This window comes from Microchirus variegatus, assembly GCF_963457635.1.
Source record: "Microchirus variegatus genome assembly, chromosome: 18".
In the NCBI taxonomy this organism is placed as follows: Eukaryota; Metazoa; Chordata; class Actinopteri; order Pleuronectiformes; family Soleidae; genus Microchirus; species Microchirus variegatus.
The window spans coordinates 22,404,817-22,423,345 of NC_139819.1; the positions used below are offsets into that span (position 1 = coordinate 22,404,817).

General features: G+C 40.7%; 1 protein-coding gene across 1 annotated transcript in view; it reads left to right on the forward strand.

Moving 5' to 3' along the window:
* Positions 1-7,922: 7,922 nt before the first annotated feature.
* The window catches only part of LOC310940140 (caskin-2-like), a 57,312-nt gene continuing 46,705 nt past the window's right edge, over positions 7,923-18,529 (forward strand). The window contains exon 1 of the mRNA XM_083905073.1: positions 7,923-8,032. Coding sequence (XP_083761199.1) covers positions 7,939-8,032 — 94 coding nt within the window. The 5' untranslated portion in view covers positions 7,923-7,938. The remainder of the gene's footprint in view (positions 8,033-18,529) is intronic.

The following is an 18,529-nucleotide window of genomic DNA, read 5'->3' on the forward strand; positions in this document are numbered from 1 at the left end:
AACGAGACTGTGATGTTGTAATAAAATCACACCAAATTAGCTTTGTACCTTTGTTGTGTGATGATGTTTTAAACATTTGTGTTCCGGGTTTAATCTTGGAATTAATCATGGAATTAAACATTCATGTTAGGGGTTTAAACCTGGAATTAAACATTTGTGTTCGGGGTTTAATCCTGGAATTAAACATTCATGTTCCGGGTTTAATCCTGGTATTAAACAGTAATTTTCTGGGTTTAATCCTGGAATTAAACATTCATTTTTCCAGGTTTAATCCTGGAATTAAACAATCATGTTCCTGGTTTAATCCTGGATTTAAACATAATGTTCCGGGTTTAATCCTGGTATTAAACATTCATATTCCCAGGTTTAATCCTGGAATCAAACAGTCATATTCCCAGGTTTAATACTGGAATTAAGCATTCATGTACTGGGTTTACTCCTGGAATTAAACATTCATGTTCCGGGTTTAATCCTGGATTTAAACATTCATATTCCCAGGTTTAATCCTGGATTCAAACAGTCATATTCCCAGGTTTAATCCTGGAATTAAACATTCATATTCCCAGGTTTAATCCTGGAATTAAACTCTCATATTCTCAGGGTTGAACCTGGTATTACTCTATCATGAAACAACATTTCAGTGTAGTTTGATAAAAAGTGAATTTATTTTGTTTACAGTTCGTTTGGCTTTGGAAACATTATTTGTAAACTGCTGTCTGGAAAGTCTAGAGTCAGTGCATTTTCTAACCAGCAGGTGTCGCCACAACCTAAGCACAACGTGTGCAGGTGTTCCCTGGTTAATGAAGCGTTATCATAATATTGACTGTAATATTTACACACACACACACACACTATATTTATTATACAACCAACAAATGCCTTTTAAATCTTTAAATATATGATCATTGTGTTAGAAAAACAAACCCATTAACTGTGTGAGGCAGCGGCTTCACACGGGTTTAATTAGTGTTTTATTGATTTTTGTCAAAGTTTAATTTGTACTTGCGGTTGTTTAAAGTTGCCCGGAATATAAACAGTTATGCCATTTCGCCTTCAAAATAAAACCTTACATTTTTTTTGTTTTAATGAATTAAAAGTAGAATGCTATGTAAGTATGTATTGTACGCGAATATAAAATATTTATTTTTAAATATGTTTGATTGCATTTGCCCTTTATTTAGCCAGGGTCAACCATATATAAATATATTTCAAATCACAGTGAATTTCATTAGTAACTTTCACACAAAAAAAATACATTTAAATCATAGTAAGTCGATCACAATCATGTTAAATGTATCACAATACTCATCGATATGAATGTTATTGATATATTTTACATATATATGAACATAATGCGACACTTCATTTGGCCTAAGCTTTATTTTGAAAGTGTGTCACCGGAACTCGGTGCGTTGCACGCGCTCAGCTTGACGCCGAGCCGGACGCCGTGGTCTCGCGCTGCTGCTGCTGCTGCTGCTCTGTCAGTGTCTTCAGTGTCTTCAGTGTGCGCGTGAGTGTGTCCACCTGTCCTTCCTGCTCCGTCCACACCAGGTGAGAACTGTCCCTCTTTAAACGCTCACCTTTTTCACGCTGTTACGAAGTATTTTTAACGCATCGTTACCCAGGAAAAGACGGAGAAAAGTACGTTGTTGTTTTTTTTCCCCTTTTAGACGCGCGCGAGCGTCACATCGGAACACCTTGACAACTTTAAGCTAACTATCGAGACCGCGTACGATAAACACGTTAATACCGCACTGAATTTGATGAAATAAACGCGAAATAAAAAAAATCGACTTTAAAATGTCGTCGTGTTTCAGTTACGGAGGTTAAAGAGTTAGAGTTAGAGTTAGAGAGTTTGTTTGTTTCCAGAGCTGGAACACCAGTCTGTGGATTAATATCGTGGATTAACTGATGAAATTCTGGGTCCCAAACTTTAAAAATGGCTTCTTTAAGTGTCCGAAAACAACACTTATTTAGTTAAGTGTCGGAAAAGACTTAAGAAATCACATTTAAGACGTTTATTCAGTCAAAAAAAGTCGTCAGTTGGGATGTGAACAATTAATCGATAACTAAATGAATCGTTGAAACCCTTTTTTCAGGGTTTTTTTTTACATTGTTTTTATTGTGAACCAGTATGAAATTAAATATTTAAATAATTCACCAAAAATCAAAATCTACATATTTAATTTCATACTGTATCAACATAATGGCAGATATCAACACAACTTTACCTGTAGTAAAGTAGCCGCCTAGCATTAGCAACTACTACAGCAATCAGAATGAGGAAAATGTTTATTTGTTGATTGAGAAAATGTCTTTTCGAAAACGAATATCAAACCTCCTGCTAACTTATGCTCGCTAAGTGTCGGAAAAGACTTAAGAAATCACATTTAAGACGATTATTCAGTCAAAAAAAAGTCATCAGAAACCCTTTTTTGATAATTAAAACAGTTTTTCAGATTTCTTAGCTACTTATACGTGAATATCGTCTGGTGTCTTAACAATAACAAAGAAATAATAATGACATTTCTGTACTGAAGACTGTAAGAAGTACGTTTTTCCACATACGATAAACACGAAGGTGCAAAATGATGATTATTCTGACGATTAATCGATCAGTTTGAGCTGTTTTTAGTCAGAAAAGAGCAAAGAAATGAGAGAATTCTCATGTAAGAATTCATATTCAATCAGGGGCTTTAACAATTCATCGATTACTAAATTAATCTTGCTCAAATTTTCTCATTTTTTTGATTTGCGATTTCTAGATTGCGGATTGTGACGAAGAAAATGTCAGAATACCTTTCCTTTGGTTCATGATTCAATTAAAAATGATTTAGTACATAGGGCTGCTAATCTGCTAACTTGCTGCAACTAACGTTTATTTTCATCATGGATTAATTTGTAAAACATGTCCTGGATTAATCAAACTACGTGTTTTTGCCGTAAAATGTTGATCGCCGTTTCTCAAACTAAGGAAATTGGGATGTTTCCAAATGAAAATGATTCCGTTTTAATGATTTCTTACATCCTCAACTTTTAAAAGAAAACCTCTATGCAGGTAACCACGGCAACCATGGTACTAGCCTAAAAGTAGAAAAAATATCCCGCCCACAATTATCCCGATCAAAATAATTCCCGATATTATTGTGACGATGGAAAACAGAAATTTAAAAAAAAACAAAAACATATTTCTTTAGTGGAAAAATAATGAATTTCATAAGATCGTAATAAGTCACGCAGCTCCCCCTTGTGGCAAGCAGTGTACACTGGCGCGTTAGACGGGATTTTCAAGTCGCTCACGAGAAATATTGATGTTTTTATTTTTTAACGGAGGCTGCAACTAACGTTTTGTCCGGAAAATGTCGGAAAATGTTGATCGGTGTTTCTCAAACTAAGGAAATTGCGATGTTTCCGAATGAAAATGACATTAAGAAGATTTAAGAAGCAGAAAAATGTAACAATGAAATCATTAAAAATCAATAAAACTTGATTTGATTCCGATTCCTTTGGTTCACGATTCAATTACAAATTTATTTCGTACATAGAGCTGATAATTTGAGTCTTTTGAAAAGTTCGGTAACTTTCACGTTTTGGGAAAAATCCGACGTAAACACAAGCAAATCCAAGAGAACGGACGTTATATTTAAGCTAAACTTGCACCTTCTTGGCCGCTCTGATGCTAACTGTGACTGAACGGCAGCATTTTGTCACATTTAAAAGACCAAACTAATTGATTAATCATTCGCAGCGATTAATGTCGTGCGCTATTTCTGTTTGTGTTTATTTCAGGGACGCAGAGCTCCTGCAGTAACGATTTTCTTAAATAATAGATGTTTGTTTTCATATCCTGACAAACAACACGGGATTAAATTGTCAGGATTCTGAATGGGGTTTGGTCTGAAGTGGTTTGCATTGAATTAATAATGTGATCAAACTACATTTACAGTTATGTTTATTTTACAGCGATGAGGTCTCTGATTCTGCTTTGTTTACGTTCTGCTTCAGACGGTTAGCCCACACTAGTTTTAGATCATATCATGTGTCATAGCTTTAGCATTAGCATGTGCTTGAATACCTCGGCTTTAAATAGGCAGCGAGACGTCGTATCCACCTCTGCCTTTTTTTTTTGACTTGCAAAGTGTCGCCGCACCAGCCGGCCTGGATATATTTACTCGAGTGGGTGTGTCGCATCTGTCTGCATTGACATGTGATGATAATATTAAAGGGACAGTTCCGTTTTTCTGCTTTTATTTAGACTGGAAACTTTCGCTCCCTGCACCAAACTCCATAGAGAAAATCGTCGATTTTTACTTAACGACACGCAGGAGTTGTTCATCCACGGTTTCTTTGTCTGTATGTTCTAACATGTTGTTTTTACGATATCGGTGTTCGGAAATTTGAATTCGGATTCGCCTAAGTGACGCAATCTTGCTCAACGAGGCAGCAACACAATAACAAAGAGTGTATGCAAGCTTGTAAAAATTTCTCCTTTTTGTCAATGGACTTTGGTGCAGGGAGTTAGACGTTGTTGAATTATAGTTCAAAACCAGTGCTGTCAAACGTTAGCGCGTCAACGCTAACGCATGACAGAAATATGTTTTTGTTTTGTTTTGTAAATTTGTTTTTTCCATCGTCACAACAATATCGGGAATTATTTTGATCGGGATAATCGTGGGAGGGATATTTGTGCCGGTGTCGCGGCACGTAAAACATGACGTCATGCGCGTCGTTTTGCCGGTCAGTCGTCACGGAAACGCGCCATGCGTTAACCCATTGCGCAGCACTAATTAAAACACGTTTTGCACTCCCACTAGCCACGTAGCGAGGCTTACGTCCTCAACTTTTAGAAGAAAATATCTATGCGGGTTACCACGGCAACCATGGTACTAGCCTAAAAGTAGACGTAAATATCCCGCCCACGATTATCCCGATTAAAATAATTCCCGATATTATTGTGACGATGGAAAATACAAATTTAAAAACAAAACAAAAACATATTTCTTTAGTGGAGAAATAATGAATTTCGTAAGATCGTAATAAGTCATGCAGCTCCCCCTTGTGGCAAGCAGTGTACACTCACGAGAAATATTGACGTTTTTATTTTTTAACGGTGGCTGCAACTAACGTTTATTTCCATCATCGATTAATCTGTAAAACATGTTCCGGATTAATCAAAGTACGTGTTTTGTGCGGAAAATGTTGACCGGTGTTTCTCAAACTAAGGAAATTGCGATGTTTCCGAATGAAAGTCATTCCTTTGTCAAACGGAGGGGAAAAAAACTGCAGATATTCAGATTTAAGAAGCAGAAAAATCTTTGTTTTGGACTATTTTACCTCGTTATTCGTCGTCCCGGCTGATTCAGATTTAAAGTTTAAAAACGGCCTGTGAAGCTACAGCGTTACAGAGGAAAAACACTGTGTTTTATTTAAAACTCTAAAGATCTCAGGAGGCAGGAAGCCAGATCCACTATCTGCCTGCAAAGATGCTTCCTTACTTTGGGAGTGTGGCGTTATCAAAAAGACAGAGAGTCCGTTCCTGAACGGGAAGAGCCACAGATTAGCCGACGCTCCTGAGGGAGCGAGCTTCCTGGATCAGAGGAAAACACACACACGCACGCACGCACACACGCACGCACACACACACACACACACACACACACACACACACACACACACACACACCGAGTCGAGTGAGTCGACTTAAAGTCGCACGTCTTACCTCAACACTCGGCGGCGGCTGGGAGGGGGGAAAACGTGTCACGGAGCACAAAGAAGAACTAGGATTAGAGGAAAATGAAGACTTTTGACAGGTTTTTTTTATCATCTGTGAGGTTTAAAAACGTCTCGTAAATCAGTAAAATTAAGTTCCCGGGAAACGACGGAGGACAGATTTTCTCTTATTAGGAGGTCGGGGGAACGGTGCACATGTCCGTTTGACAAATGTGGGAACAACGGAGTCGAATATCGTTGGACAACCACTATACTTAAGTAATAATTGATTATTTTGAAGAAAACTAATCGATATAGAACGAGCCGATACTGTCCGGTATATGGCTTTAATCACAAAGAGAAATGTCTACTGTAAACGTCCTTTTTCCATTTTTATATTTGACAGCAGTATAAAAACTGTGTTGCCAAAAAATACACAAAAATGTACGTACAGTATTTCTAAACTGTATTCATTTGAGTTTCAGGTCCAAATTGTACTCATGTACTCATTATTATGTTATTTTTGAGTCAAATCTGACTCATTTTGATATAAAATGCTCCAAATCCCCTTGGTTTAGTCTTGGTTTTGACCAATTTTCCCTCCAATATTCCCGTATCTATTGACCTGGAATTACATCCATGCATGTAGCAGCACATTTTCCTCAAAGTCGTTTAAAAACCTTTACTTTCTGTACGTGTCAAATATTTGATCTGTTTTTATTTGACGGTGGTAAAAAAAAAAGCCCTTAAATGTCAAAATGTCAAATTTGACCCACATAGAATGAGCTGGAAATACTTAATACAGTATAAAAATCCAATAATTTTACATTACGCTTACATTCTATACGTGTTTAATTTGACCACTTTTGGCGTTCGACAGCAGTAAAAAATACCCTCAGTGTCACTTGTTTAGCCTTAAATTTGAAGATTTTCCCATTAGTGGCCTGAAATATACAGAACTTTTCATAATAACTTCAAAGACTTTAAATGTTGTGTTTTCAAGGCTTGAGTTTTGGATAAAGTAAAAAAATAATGAGCTTATTATTAGACGGAGGAATAAATAAATACTAAAAACTGGGCCTGGACCTCGCTTGTGCGTGTTTGGAGCAAAATTCCATCTCTTTTGATGGGGATAGACGGAGTGGAATAATCATTTTATATACGAGGTGCTGGGAAAAGCCTTAAAAGTGTTATAAAGAAAACATGTAGAAAACGAACCAAAACAAACATTATTCCTGGTTCTTCATCCACTTTTTGATCCATGTTTTCCATTCATTTCCAATGGGAGAAAATGTTAGATACTACAAGAAGTGAAAATGGCAGAAAAATATCTTTAATATGAATATAAATGTTACAGAAAGACGGGGAAAACGAACCAAGATTGACTCGTTCCTCTGCTTTTTTCCTCCCAAATGAATGGAACCCTCGTTTGCCATTGATCTAAGCTTTTACCGCATTTTCTTTTTTTTGACGAATCAATCTGAATTTTTCGCGACGTGTAGTCGATCACCCAAGTATGTATTAAATAATTTTTGGATGAATCCCACCTACTGGTGACGTCGCAAAACATTGTCCAATTTTCAAGAAATCCCAATCTCTTACAATGGCCAAAACGGTAATTTTAATATTCATATATCTGTCAAAACTTATCAGATTTGAACGTTATTTGGTAAGTGTGTGCAGGACCAGACCATCTAACAGTATACTATGTTTCATGTGGATCTGATCCAGATTATGGATGTGGTGGCAATCTAAATGTTTAACATGGTTCAGTCCAATCTCAGAAACATCTTCACAGATCAGGATGACTTTAGTCATGTTGGTGTAAGATGGTAACGGCTACACACAGGTGATGTTCTAGATTCAGAAGGTTCTTCTACATTGAATTCAATCTTCATTTTCTCATTTTCAGTGATTATAAAGCTAATGTGATTTCTCTCTGTCTCGCAGCTCGACCCGGACAAGACTATGAATATACGTTCAGCTCTTCACGCCGCCGAACCTCCACTACGTCTTCTCCTCTAACTCCAAACATCCACCGTCCCATCATCGAGAACACCATGGAACCAAACTGCCACAGTGTGAGGAAGAAGAAGATTGGTTCCTGGACCAGTTCCCCTCACTCCCCTTCTCTATAGACGTCCGTCACCTCGTTTGACGTTTGTGGAAACCGGAGCTAATTTAGAACTGGAATAGCGCGTCACGCAGGCGACCTCCGTGGTGGTGATCATGGGGAAAGAGCAGGATCTGCTGGTGGCGGTGAAGACGGGCGATCTTTTGCTCGCTCACAAGCTACTTTCCAGAGTCAAGGGCAACAAAACCAGTGAGTACAGCGTGGTGTGCGGTGTTGTTTTCTAAGGTTCTGCGAGTGTGATCGTTTCCTCTGTGAAATCCAACAAAAATGGCCGACACTATGCTACAAGGTTTACTGATTCTGAACCACACAGATAGGGCCTTGAAGGTTCTGAAGCAGAGATGGTAGAACAGGACCAGACGAGTTTACTTCATGGAAGTTGTAGCCGGAACATAGCACAACCTTTACCAAAACACTGTTGGGGGGACGGGGGATGGTGGGGGGTGGGGGGGACGCTTTTCTTTGCTGCACCACCCAAACTAATGGTAAACAAGAGTTTAGCTGAAGTAGTTCCTGTGTTGAGTGGTAAAAAATGGACAAGTTGGACCTTCAAGCTTCTGTATCTGAAAGGTTAGAACTGGACGATACGGACAAATTTGTGTTTGATTTGACGCAAACCAAATAACGTTTTGCTGCAGTTGTCGTTGGGTTGTGCTTGGATTAAAGTGCTGGATGAAATGACAGCGGGTCTCCAGAGGTTGGACCTTTTGAAGACAAAACCGTGTCTGTTGACATTTTTTTGAGAAACCGAATTACGATTTACTGCAAATGTTGTGTAGCACGGGCAGAAATCACATCTTAACCTCTTCTTCACGGTTGCCCCCGGTACCGTAGAAGAGAAATCGGCACCGGAGCGTCAGCGTGATTATGTAAACAAACAAAAACGTGTCGACTGGACAACAGAGAATCCACAGATGGTGCCAAACTGTGCCGTTCTTTACTAAAACCTCTGTAACTTTACTCTGCTTCACTTCAGCAGCATCAGACTCTGCACAGCTCATGTCCACATGTTGTTACATGACCTCCATGTGTTTTTAAGCTCCTACTGCATATTTTAAAGGTGATATTTGCTTGAAAATAGCAATATTTTTTTAGGCGAGAGAAAAAAAACATCCTTCAGCTATGCTGTGTTCCATGTACATTTACTCTGACACGGTGGCATCTACAGTGAAACTTACACCTCTGGTGGAATCTCACAAGTGTTATCTTTATTTTGATTCCAAGATAATCCACATAGAGCTTGTAACTGCAGAGATTTACTCTATTTAGTTTGTCATTTTGGAGCAGGGACTCCAAAAAGAGGGTCAGGGAAGAAGAGGTTAATGAGGACCAAGAACTCAAATCTATATCGTTTTCCATGACTTTGGGTCGCGATCGGGCTCACGATCGCCGCCTTTCAGTCGGCGCTGCTTTAAATATTGGCATTTTAGACATTTCCTTTGCTAAATGATGGAGATTGCCGCACGTTTTCAAGTCTTTTTAACGTTCATCTAGACAGTTGGACGTCGTTTTGCGCTCATGACTCTTCGGTGACGTCGATCCCTGACCAAACGCGTGTGTTGACGTCGCATTTTTTTTAGCATTTTTAGCAGGAAGTGATATAGAAAAAGCACCAGGTACCAGGTTCTATCACTGATATCTGTTGTTTACTGTGATACTGTGGTCATGAACCAGAGCGCTCGCCGTCAGCGCTCCCGCTGTTCGCTCTAAGCCGAGCACGTCGTTTCATTGTGATAACTGCGGGATCGGGTTCAGCTGTCGACCGCAAACAAACGTCGGGGTCAGGGACGATTTTAAACTAAGTGGATTCAAACTGCGCTAACGACACGGGCTAATCTCCTTAATGCAGACCCCTGCAGCTCCTGTGTGTGTGTGTGTCTTTCGTTTCTTTGTCGGAGTTTTTCTTATCTGTGGAGATTCAGAGTTGCAGTAGCATTGTTGCAGATGACAGACTTCTGCTGCTGTTTCTGCTGCTGTTTCTGCTGCTGCTGCTGCTGCTGCTGCTGCTGCTGCTGCTGCTGCTGCTGCTCTCTGATCCAAAGCCCGGGGAAAGTTAAGGCCACGCAGCTCTGTGAAGTTGAAACGTCTCTTTGTGGTCGTTATCTGTGTTCTGGGCTTTCATCAGTGCGGCTTTGGCTGCTAAATGACAAGCCCTGTGAACAAAGCTGTGGCTGTGCGCGACACACACACACTGACACACACTGACACACACACACACACACAGACACACAAAGAAGCATCGTTGGCAGGGAATATTAAGAGTGATATTGTCTGTTTTCTTTGTTCCGTTCCGTTTGAGCGTTTCGACTTTTTTGTGAACGACGCCGCCGTCGACGAGCCGCTGTTGTCTTCCTCTCTCCCGTTTCATCTCTGATGCCTTCAAGGTGCCCTTGAGCAAGGCACTGCATCTGCTTCAGCGAGGAGCCTAAATTCAACATGTGCCTGTACAATCTCCCAAGTGATAAATTATGGATAAAAAATCAATAATAAAATACATTTTCAAACAATAATTTAGGCTAAAGCTGCATTTTTTTGCAAGGTTTAAATCAGTTATTTATCAAGGACTAAATTAATCATCGAGCAGTCGAGTATTTTGTTGTTTTCTTGCTCCCTAGAACATAAAATAAATGATCAAAAGTGATTCATTTTGGTTTGTTGAAACACTGATCGTGATTTTTTTCAACATTTTTGACCCAAACAGATTAATCGATTAAGGTAATAATCCCTGTATCGCCTGATTACAAACGATTACAAAATGACCAAAATGGTCAAGTGCAAATAATCTGCAAAAATAAGCATGTATTCCAGTTTCTTTGCTCCTCTGTGACAGAAAAATGCATTTATTTTTGGGCGGAATAAGCATTCGTGGAACATTTTATGCTATTTTCTGCCGTTTTAATAGCGTAAAAATCAAGTTAAAACTAGAAAAGCACTCGGAGAGCGCAGACCTCCGCCAAGGCAGCCCCATTGCGGACATTTCCTGAACACTTGCACGTATATTTGTATATATTTCACACACGGCGAGTCTCATTGTGACCTGGGTTAAAGTTCACAGGATGTGGCGTGGATTTAAAAAGGTTGAGCTGGAAGTGTCTGTGTTGACATTGTGCTTGTGTTTGGAAGGAAGTGGTGCCAGTTTACAGTGAGTGAATAACCTGCCCCCCCCCCCCCCCCCCCGGGGCCAAGAGGATCGGAATTGGGCTCATAACCAAAAGGTCACCGGGTCAAATCCTGGGAACGGCTGCGGGTTGCGGTGCGGTCGATTCCCCCCCCCCCCCCCCACTGCTCCTGTGCCTTCAGAGGTCAAAATCATGACCGCTCATTGGTGTGTGTGCAAAAATAACACCGTCTAATTCTAATTAATCTAATTGAAAAGGGATTTACAGCATCAGCTGAAGTGTGACTTCAGAGTTGTTCCACCCAGGAAAACAAGTCTGAACACCAGCGGTGTCACAGTCTGACATCAGTGATAATCCGTCATGAAATACTTGGTTTTTGGACCAAGTTTGTTAAAGAGCGCAAAGATTAAAGCGAGTACAAGTGAAGCATGGAGGTCATGTGCTTTTTAAGCCTCTGTGGTGATGTCTGTACGACATGCTGGACATTCCAGGCTAACCCAGGTTAACCCAGGCTAACAGGCCCTGTCCCAATACCTCCCCGTTAAAATGTCCACTTGGTTTGGACTGCCCTCAACCGTAAATTCCCCCTTGTTTTGAAATTGGGACACGCCACTGCATGCAAATTAGCTTAGTGAACGCAACGAACGTGCTAACCTACGTCACATGTTGACAATTTTACCGGTGGAGCGTGTTGCTATTTTCATTCAGGAAAAATGCCGGCGGTTCCAGCTGTTGTGTTTGCCCGTTGTGTTGGCTGTGTTTGTTTTTCTCCGCCCTCGTAATTCGTGATATAGCGTGAAATCTGTCAAGTCCAGAGTATTAGTGTTCAAGTGAACGCCGGTACACGCATCCAAAAACACTGACAAAACTACCCAGATGTAGCAGAGCTAGCTAGCAGCTATTTGCAGAGTGCTTCGAGAGAGTACGAACGCTCTCGAAGCACACGGCAAATAGCCGCTAGCTAGCTAGCTAGTTCGCTAGCTGCTTTGATAAATCGTCAGTTATTTTCTGACATTAGTGTTCAAAGCTCAACTGTCAAACCGACATATTCCGACACAATTCGGCATCGTAACGTGCTTATTTGCGAAAATATGTTACAAACGAAATAGTTCCTATATATCAGCCGGCTCGCTGAATTCGCAAAGCATCATGGGTAATTCCATCTTTCATGTCGTTTTAAGCCCGCATCAGCGCTCGCGACACTACACGTGAACGCGCAAAATTTTGGGTTAAGGCAAAAATGTAGGGTTCGGGGGGGTGTTGTGACGGGGCCTAAGCCTCAGGCCTCGAGGTGTTGTTGTTAGAACGGGAACTGAATTGCGACGTTTGAAGGAGCGGTGGTGACGGGGGTTGTTGACGGGGTCAAGAGAGGACGGACAAAAACAGAGCACTGGTGGTGAAGCCCGTTCGGCTCCTTTGACTGATGAGTGAGACCAAAGGTCAAAGGTCGGGGACACGAGGGTGAACGTCTCTGCGGGAAGTTTGACCCCCGTTATAATACCAGCGTTTCCCAAACTTTCCATCTGCCTTTTTTAAAAAAGATGGCAAACTCCTGTGAACTACATTTCATGCATGTTATTTAAAACATTAAGACATAAATTTGAAGTAATTTTTTTTGGGAATTCTGTGTTTGTGGACCCCAAAAAAAATTCCCGTGACCCATCTGTGGGTCCACGACCCCAGTGTTTGGGGTCACTTAAGTGTAGAATAACACAAGGAAATCCCACAGATCAGAACATTAGTTGGGTGTGTTGCTTCATGGTCCTTTTTTTTTTGCCTAAATTTCATCCATTTTTTCATATTTCCTGACCTACTTTTTGAGCTCCATGGCTCCCTGAACTGACCCTGAAGGCGTCCAGGAAGATTTCCACAGAGAAAAAGAACTCTCCTCCACCCGTCTTCACCTTCTTAACTCGAGCTAACGAGCTCTGCAGAGTCATCGAAAAACAAACCAACCATCGACATCAGATCATTTTCAGTCTGCGGGGAATTGAAACCCCGGTCTCTTATTTCACGACGCTTATTATTGTTAAAACCCGACCGTCTTGTTTTAATCAAAGAGTAAGAGTCTGTCGATGGTGCTTTGTTTACTTTCACTTTCATGGGCTTATATGAATATGAAAGTGTTTTAAAAAACGCCTTTAAACATGGCAGTGGAAGTTCTTGCTCGGGGCTGTAAGGTGGCAGAGGTAAACCCTGGGTGGGAATGACCCGGGGGGGGGGATTAGCAGTATCATTGTGTCTCGGTGATGGACAGGAAGCTGAGATGGGAGGTTTCTTCTCTCCAATCGACCATCTGCTGACATCGGTCTGCGTCTTCAGGCATCATCTGAATCGACTTCCCGCAGTCGTCCGCCTGTTTTTGCTTAGCTTGTTGCAAGCTGTCGAGTCAGGTTTGTGGATGCAGAAGAAGGATGGTAGCGCCTGTCTGTTATTCGCATTCTGTTGCACAATAAAGGCTGCGTTTGTACTATTTTTTTTTTGCCGGAAACGGCATTCCGAAGAGATTTAAAGGGATAGTTTGACCTATTTTCCAACTCGACCGGTGTGATGGAGACTTCTGGAGACGTTTTCCAAGAAATTTCATTCAGTTCTTCTAGTTGCCGAGTTCGCTGGTGCTATGGCTATGGCTAGCGCAAGTCAATGGTACCTGCTAGCATGGCATTAGAAACACTCATACCGACTCCACAAACGGCAGACTATCGATGTACATATCTGTGTTGATAGAATAATATTTGAAACAAAACTAACCTCGCATCGCATGAATTTTTGAAGGACTACTTTCTCGGCGGAATCAGTCCGCCGCTGCCATAGCCTAACAGGAAGTATGACGCGCTGCTGCTGCTGAGACATAAATCCTTCAAATTGCAATGTTGGTTTTATTTCAAACATTCCATCAACACAGATATGTACATCGATAGTCTGCCGTTACAACCATTGACTTGCGCTAGCCATAGCACGAGCGAACTCGGCAACTAGAAGAACTGAATAAAATTTCTCGAAAACGTCTCCAGACGTCGCCATCACACCGGCCGAGTTGGGTAAATAGGTCTTATGTCCAAAATTCCGAACTATCCCTTTAAAGCTCCATATCGGAAGTCATCCGTGTCTGTACTCGCTGGCATTTTTGAGGCAACCTGGAAAGTTTGGTGGATTGGTGGATGTCGGATGAGGAAGCGGTCTCTAATCTGTTCCTGTTGGACGGATTGCGTTCAAACATCGTCAAAAAAGTGTCCAAGTGCGCCCTCAAACTACCAAATGTGCTTTTGCTAGTTGGATCGGAATCGATCGGAATCGTTCGGACCTGTTCTTGGCGCGATCAGCACATGATCCAATCACTTTGGACAGGATACTGAACAGGATGTTCTTTTGGGGACTTCTTCCGTTTCGACCAAGTGGAGCGTTTCGATCCGGTACGCATTTATTTGCGCAACCGTTCCCTTCTTTGGCACCCTTCCCTTCCCTTTGCTGACCCAGGGCTTTATCATTCCAAACTGTACCATGATGATGGGAGTCTAAACAGGATGTTCTCTCAAGGACTTTAAAAGCTTGAGCGACACTCCCGGTGTTCTCAACGAGCTCGGAACAACCGGCATCGGGAACCCTACCGGATTGGGTGGCCTGGTACCAATCTAGGGTGTCATCAGTTTTTGCCCTTTCAAACTTTGGATGTCAGGTGCATCTCAGGAGCAGAGGTTGATCATTGATCATTGTGTGGATGCAGCTCTTTAGAGCGGTGTTTCCCAACCCTGTTCCTCAGGGAACGCTGCCCTGCCATGTTTTACATGTTACCCTGCTCCAAAAACACCTGGTTGAAATAAATGGTCAGCTCATCATCGAGCTCTGCAGAAGCCTGATAACGAAATTCAAATAATGTAATATTTCAACTTTTGTTACAAATTTAATTTAATTTTTTTAAATGGAATATTTCGACTTTTGTCCATTTTTTTTTCAAAAATGCAATGTTTCGTCTGAATCAGGTGTATTGGAGCAGGGCAACATGTAAAACATGGCGGGGCAGCGTTCCCTGAGGACCAGGGTTGGGAAACACCGCTTTAGTGGAGTGACAGCTTGACTCATAAAGTCGTCTCACCCCCCGTCGGCTGAAGTGGGTGTTGTCCAGAACCCTCCCCCTGAATGGGGGCGACCATTAGAGACCTGAGGTTCTTCAAAGGAACTTTGGTGATTACAATGTCTTTTGTTGTAACACATGCTGTCTTTCATCTCGACCCCGCGGCCCAGCCCTCTCTGCTGTCACGGTAAACACGAGGCACCTCGGGGAGTTCTCCATAGATGCATGGACAAAGAGTCGCCACACAAAAGGGCTAAAGATCATATTTGAGCATGCATTGTGGTGGCCATTTTAGCCATAGATATAATTTACTGATGACTCAGACTTTCTTTCAGTCTTTTTCCACCAGACGTACAAAAGTTGCTTTGATATCGTATCATTTGAGTTTACGTCCGACTGTGATCAAACACGTGAGGTACAACGGTGACAAAGCCGCAGATTGAGAGGCCCACAGATGTTTAAGTGCAGCAGAGAGTGTAGAGAAAAGACTGTTTTCACCAATATCACGAGGTGACTGTATGACATTTCTGGAACAGAGTTGGGACTGCAACTGCAATATTTACTTTCATAATCTGTTTCTCAGTTAGTCGTTTAATCCGTTGTTTCCCAACCCTGGTCCTCGGGGAACACGGCCCTGCCATGTTTTAGATGTTGCCCTGCTCCAAAAACACCTGATTCAGATGAAACATTACATTTTTGGAAAAAAAAATTGTGAAACATTAAATAATAAAAAAAAACAAAAAACAAATGGCCAAGATTTGATAAATATATATTTTTTTAAAAATTGACAAAAGTTGAAACATTATTTTTTTTTAATTTTTCTTATCAATTATCAATAATTTTAGATTTTATTATTTTTAAATGTTATTATTATTGATAACAAAAATTATTTAAAAAAAAAAAAAAAAAGTTCATTATCAGGCTTCTGCAGAGCTCAATGACGGCTGACCATTTAATTGATTCAGGTGTTTTTGGAGCAAAAACACCTGTAAAACATGGCAGGGCTTTGTTCCCTGAGGACCAGGGTTGGGAAACACTGGTTTAATTAATAAAATGTCGGGAAATTGCAGAGAAATATTGATCGTTGCTTCGCCAAACCAGGAAGTATTGTTTATTTCTGTGTATAGACATGTAAAACATGGCAGGGCTTTGTTCCCTGAGGACCAGGGTTGGGAAACACTGGTTTAATTAATAAAATGTCGGGAAATTGCAGAGAAATATTAATCGTTGCTTCGCCAAACCAGGAAGTATTGTTTATTTCTGTGTATAGATGTCTCGCTGGTTCTAGCTTCACACCAGGAATTAGAAGATTGTTTCTCTCTTCTCATATTTAATAAGAAATAGCGAATAAGACTTTAACCCCCCCCCACTGCCTCTCCCAGCTCCCTCATCCTTTATCTTGGCATCCTCCTTCCTTGCTTCATTCCTCTACCTTGAATTAGGGATAACCCGTCTGGCCTAGTGTCAGATTAGAGGTCTGTTAGCATTAAGAGCATTTAAGACGACGTGTGTGTGTGTGTGCACACGCCTGAACACATCCACAGTTTATACTTCTTAACCTCCAACATAATTTATTTCACTTTTATTTTTTTCATTTTGTTTTGACTCTCTTGAAGCACTGTGTTATGTTTCTAAACCGCTAGCCTGATAGCTAACTGTGCTAATGTTTATCACAATTTTGTCTCTGTTTTTTTTTAGTGATTTGACTCTGTTGATACAGAGTGCTGTTTTACAAAGTAGTTAGCCTGATGGCTAACCTGCTAAATGTGCTAATCATCATTCTTCTTCTTTGTTTATAACAATGTTGTCTCTGTCTGGTTTTTTTGTAGTGATTTGACTCTGTTGATGCAGAGAGTGTTGTTTTACAAAGTAGTTAGCCTGATAGCTAACCTGCTAACTGTGCTAATCATGATTATTCTTCTTTGTTTATCACAATATTGTCTGGGTTTTTTTTGTAGTCATTTGACTCTGTTGATGCGGAGAGTGTTGTTTTACAAAGTAGTTAGCCTGATAGCTAACCAGCTAACTGTGCTAATCATGATTATTGTTCTTTGTTTATCACAATTTTGTCTTGGTTCTTTTTGTAGTCATTTGACTCTGTTGATGCAGAGTGCTGTTTTACAAAGTAGTTAGCCTGATAGCTAACCTGCTAACTGTGCTAATTAGATTCTTCTTCTTTGTTTATCACAATTTTGTCTGTTTTTTTTTTTGTAGTCATTTGACTCTGTTGATGCAGAGTGCTGTTTTACAAAGTAGTTATCCTGATAGATAACCTGCTAACTGTGCTAATCATGATTCTTCTTCTTTGTTTATCACAATTTTGTCTGGGGTTTTTTTGTAGTCATTTGACTGTTGATGCAGAGAGTGCTGTTTTACAAAGTCGTTGGCCCGATAGCTAACTTGCTAACTGTGCTAATTAAGCTGACGTTATTAGCCTGATAGTTGGGTAGCCTGTGTGTGAACAGCTTTTGGCCACTTGCTCTTGCATGGTAACACACACACACAATAATCCTGAGCCTTTGCTTAGCTAACAGATGGACTCGTCTGTCTAGGATTGTCAAGTAAATAACCTTAAAGTAATTAAGCTGCGTGTGTCTTCGACAGACAGTGTTATTTAATCTAGCTTACGTGCCGCTTCATTACTTTCCCCGGGCGGCACATAGTTGCGTCCACCGTCGTCGTCATCGTCGTGCTTTTTTTCTTGTAGCGTCGTGTTTTTCTTCTTCTTCTGTTATTACAGAAAAGGAGGCTGGTGTTTGACTGCAGCGATCATCTGCCTCTACTTGCCCCCTAAACTACACTCACATCAACATCAACACAAAGGCAGAGAAGTGTCCGTAGGCTGTCGAGTTTTCTGTGGTTTGTGGAACTGATTCATGCTCGTACATCGAGTCTGAGGCGGGTTTTTTGTCTGATCGTGCACTTGTTGTTTGTGTCGGTATGTGTTTGCGGTAATGAGAATCAGCAGGAGACGCCGCCGCTGCTGTTCTTGTTGTGTCTTTGATGTTCTCCATTATCTCGGGTCTTTTATTTTTCTACCTGCTCCTCTCATCTCTTTGCCCCCGACGCAAATGCAAATAAAGTGCACAGCGTTCACATCCTCCAGCTGTGTAGATAACACATGATATGTGTGTGTGTGTGTGTGTGTGTGTGTGTGAAAGAAAGTGCATTTTCTGATGTATTCAGCATCATTTTTCATGTGTTCTGACTTCTCGCCGAGGGGACGGGGTCAAAATATCGATTTGGTAAAATATATCGTCTTCATGCTATACGATAATCCAATACACCAGGGAAAATATCAATATTTTAATTAACAAATGAAGGTGCTAAACAGTCCTTGTCAGTTTTCACTCACCAGGTGACATCATTTTGTTTCTGATACAATACAATTCTTAGACAAAATGAGTTAAAGCAGCTAATACTATGCAGGATTCTGTTGAAAATATTTGCAACATTGAGCTGACTTTCTTCTCAAAAACAAAAATGACTTAAATC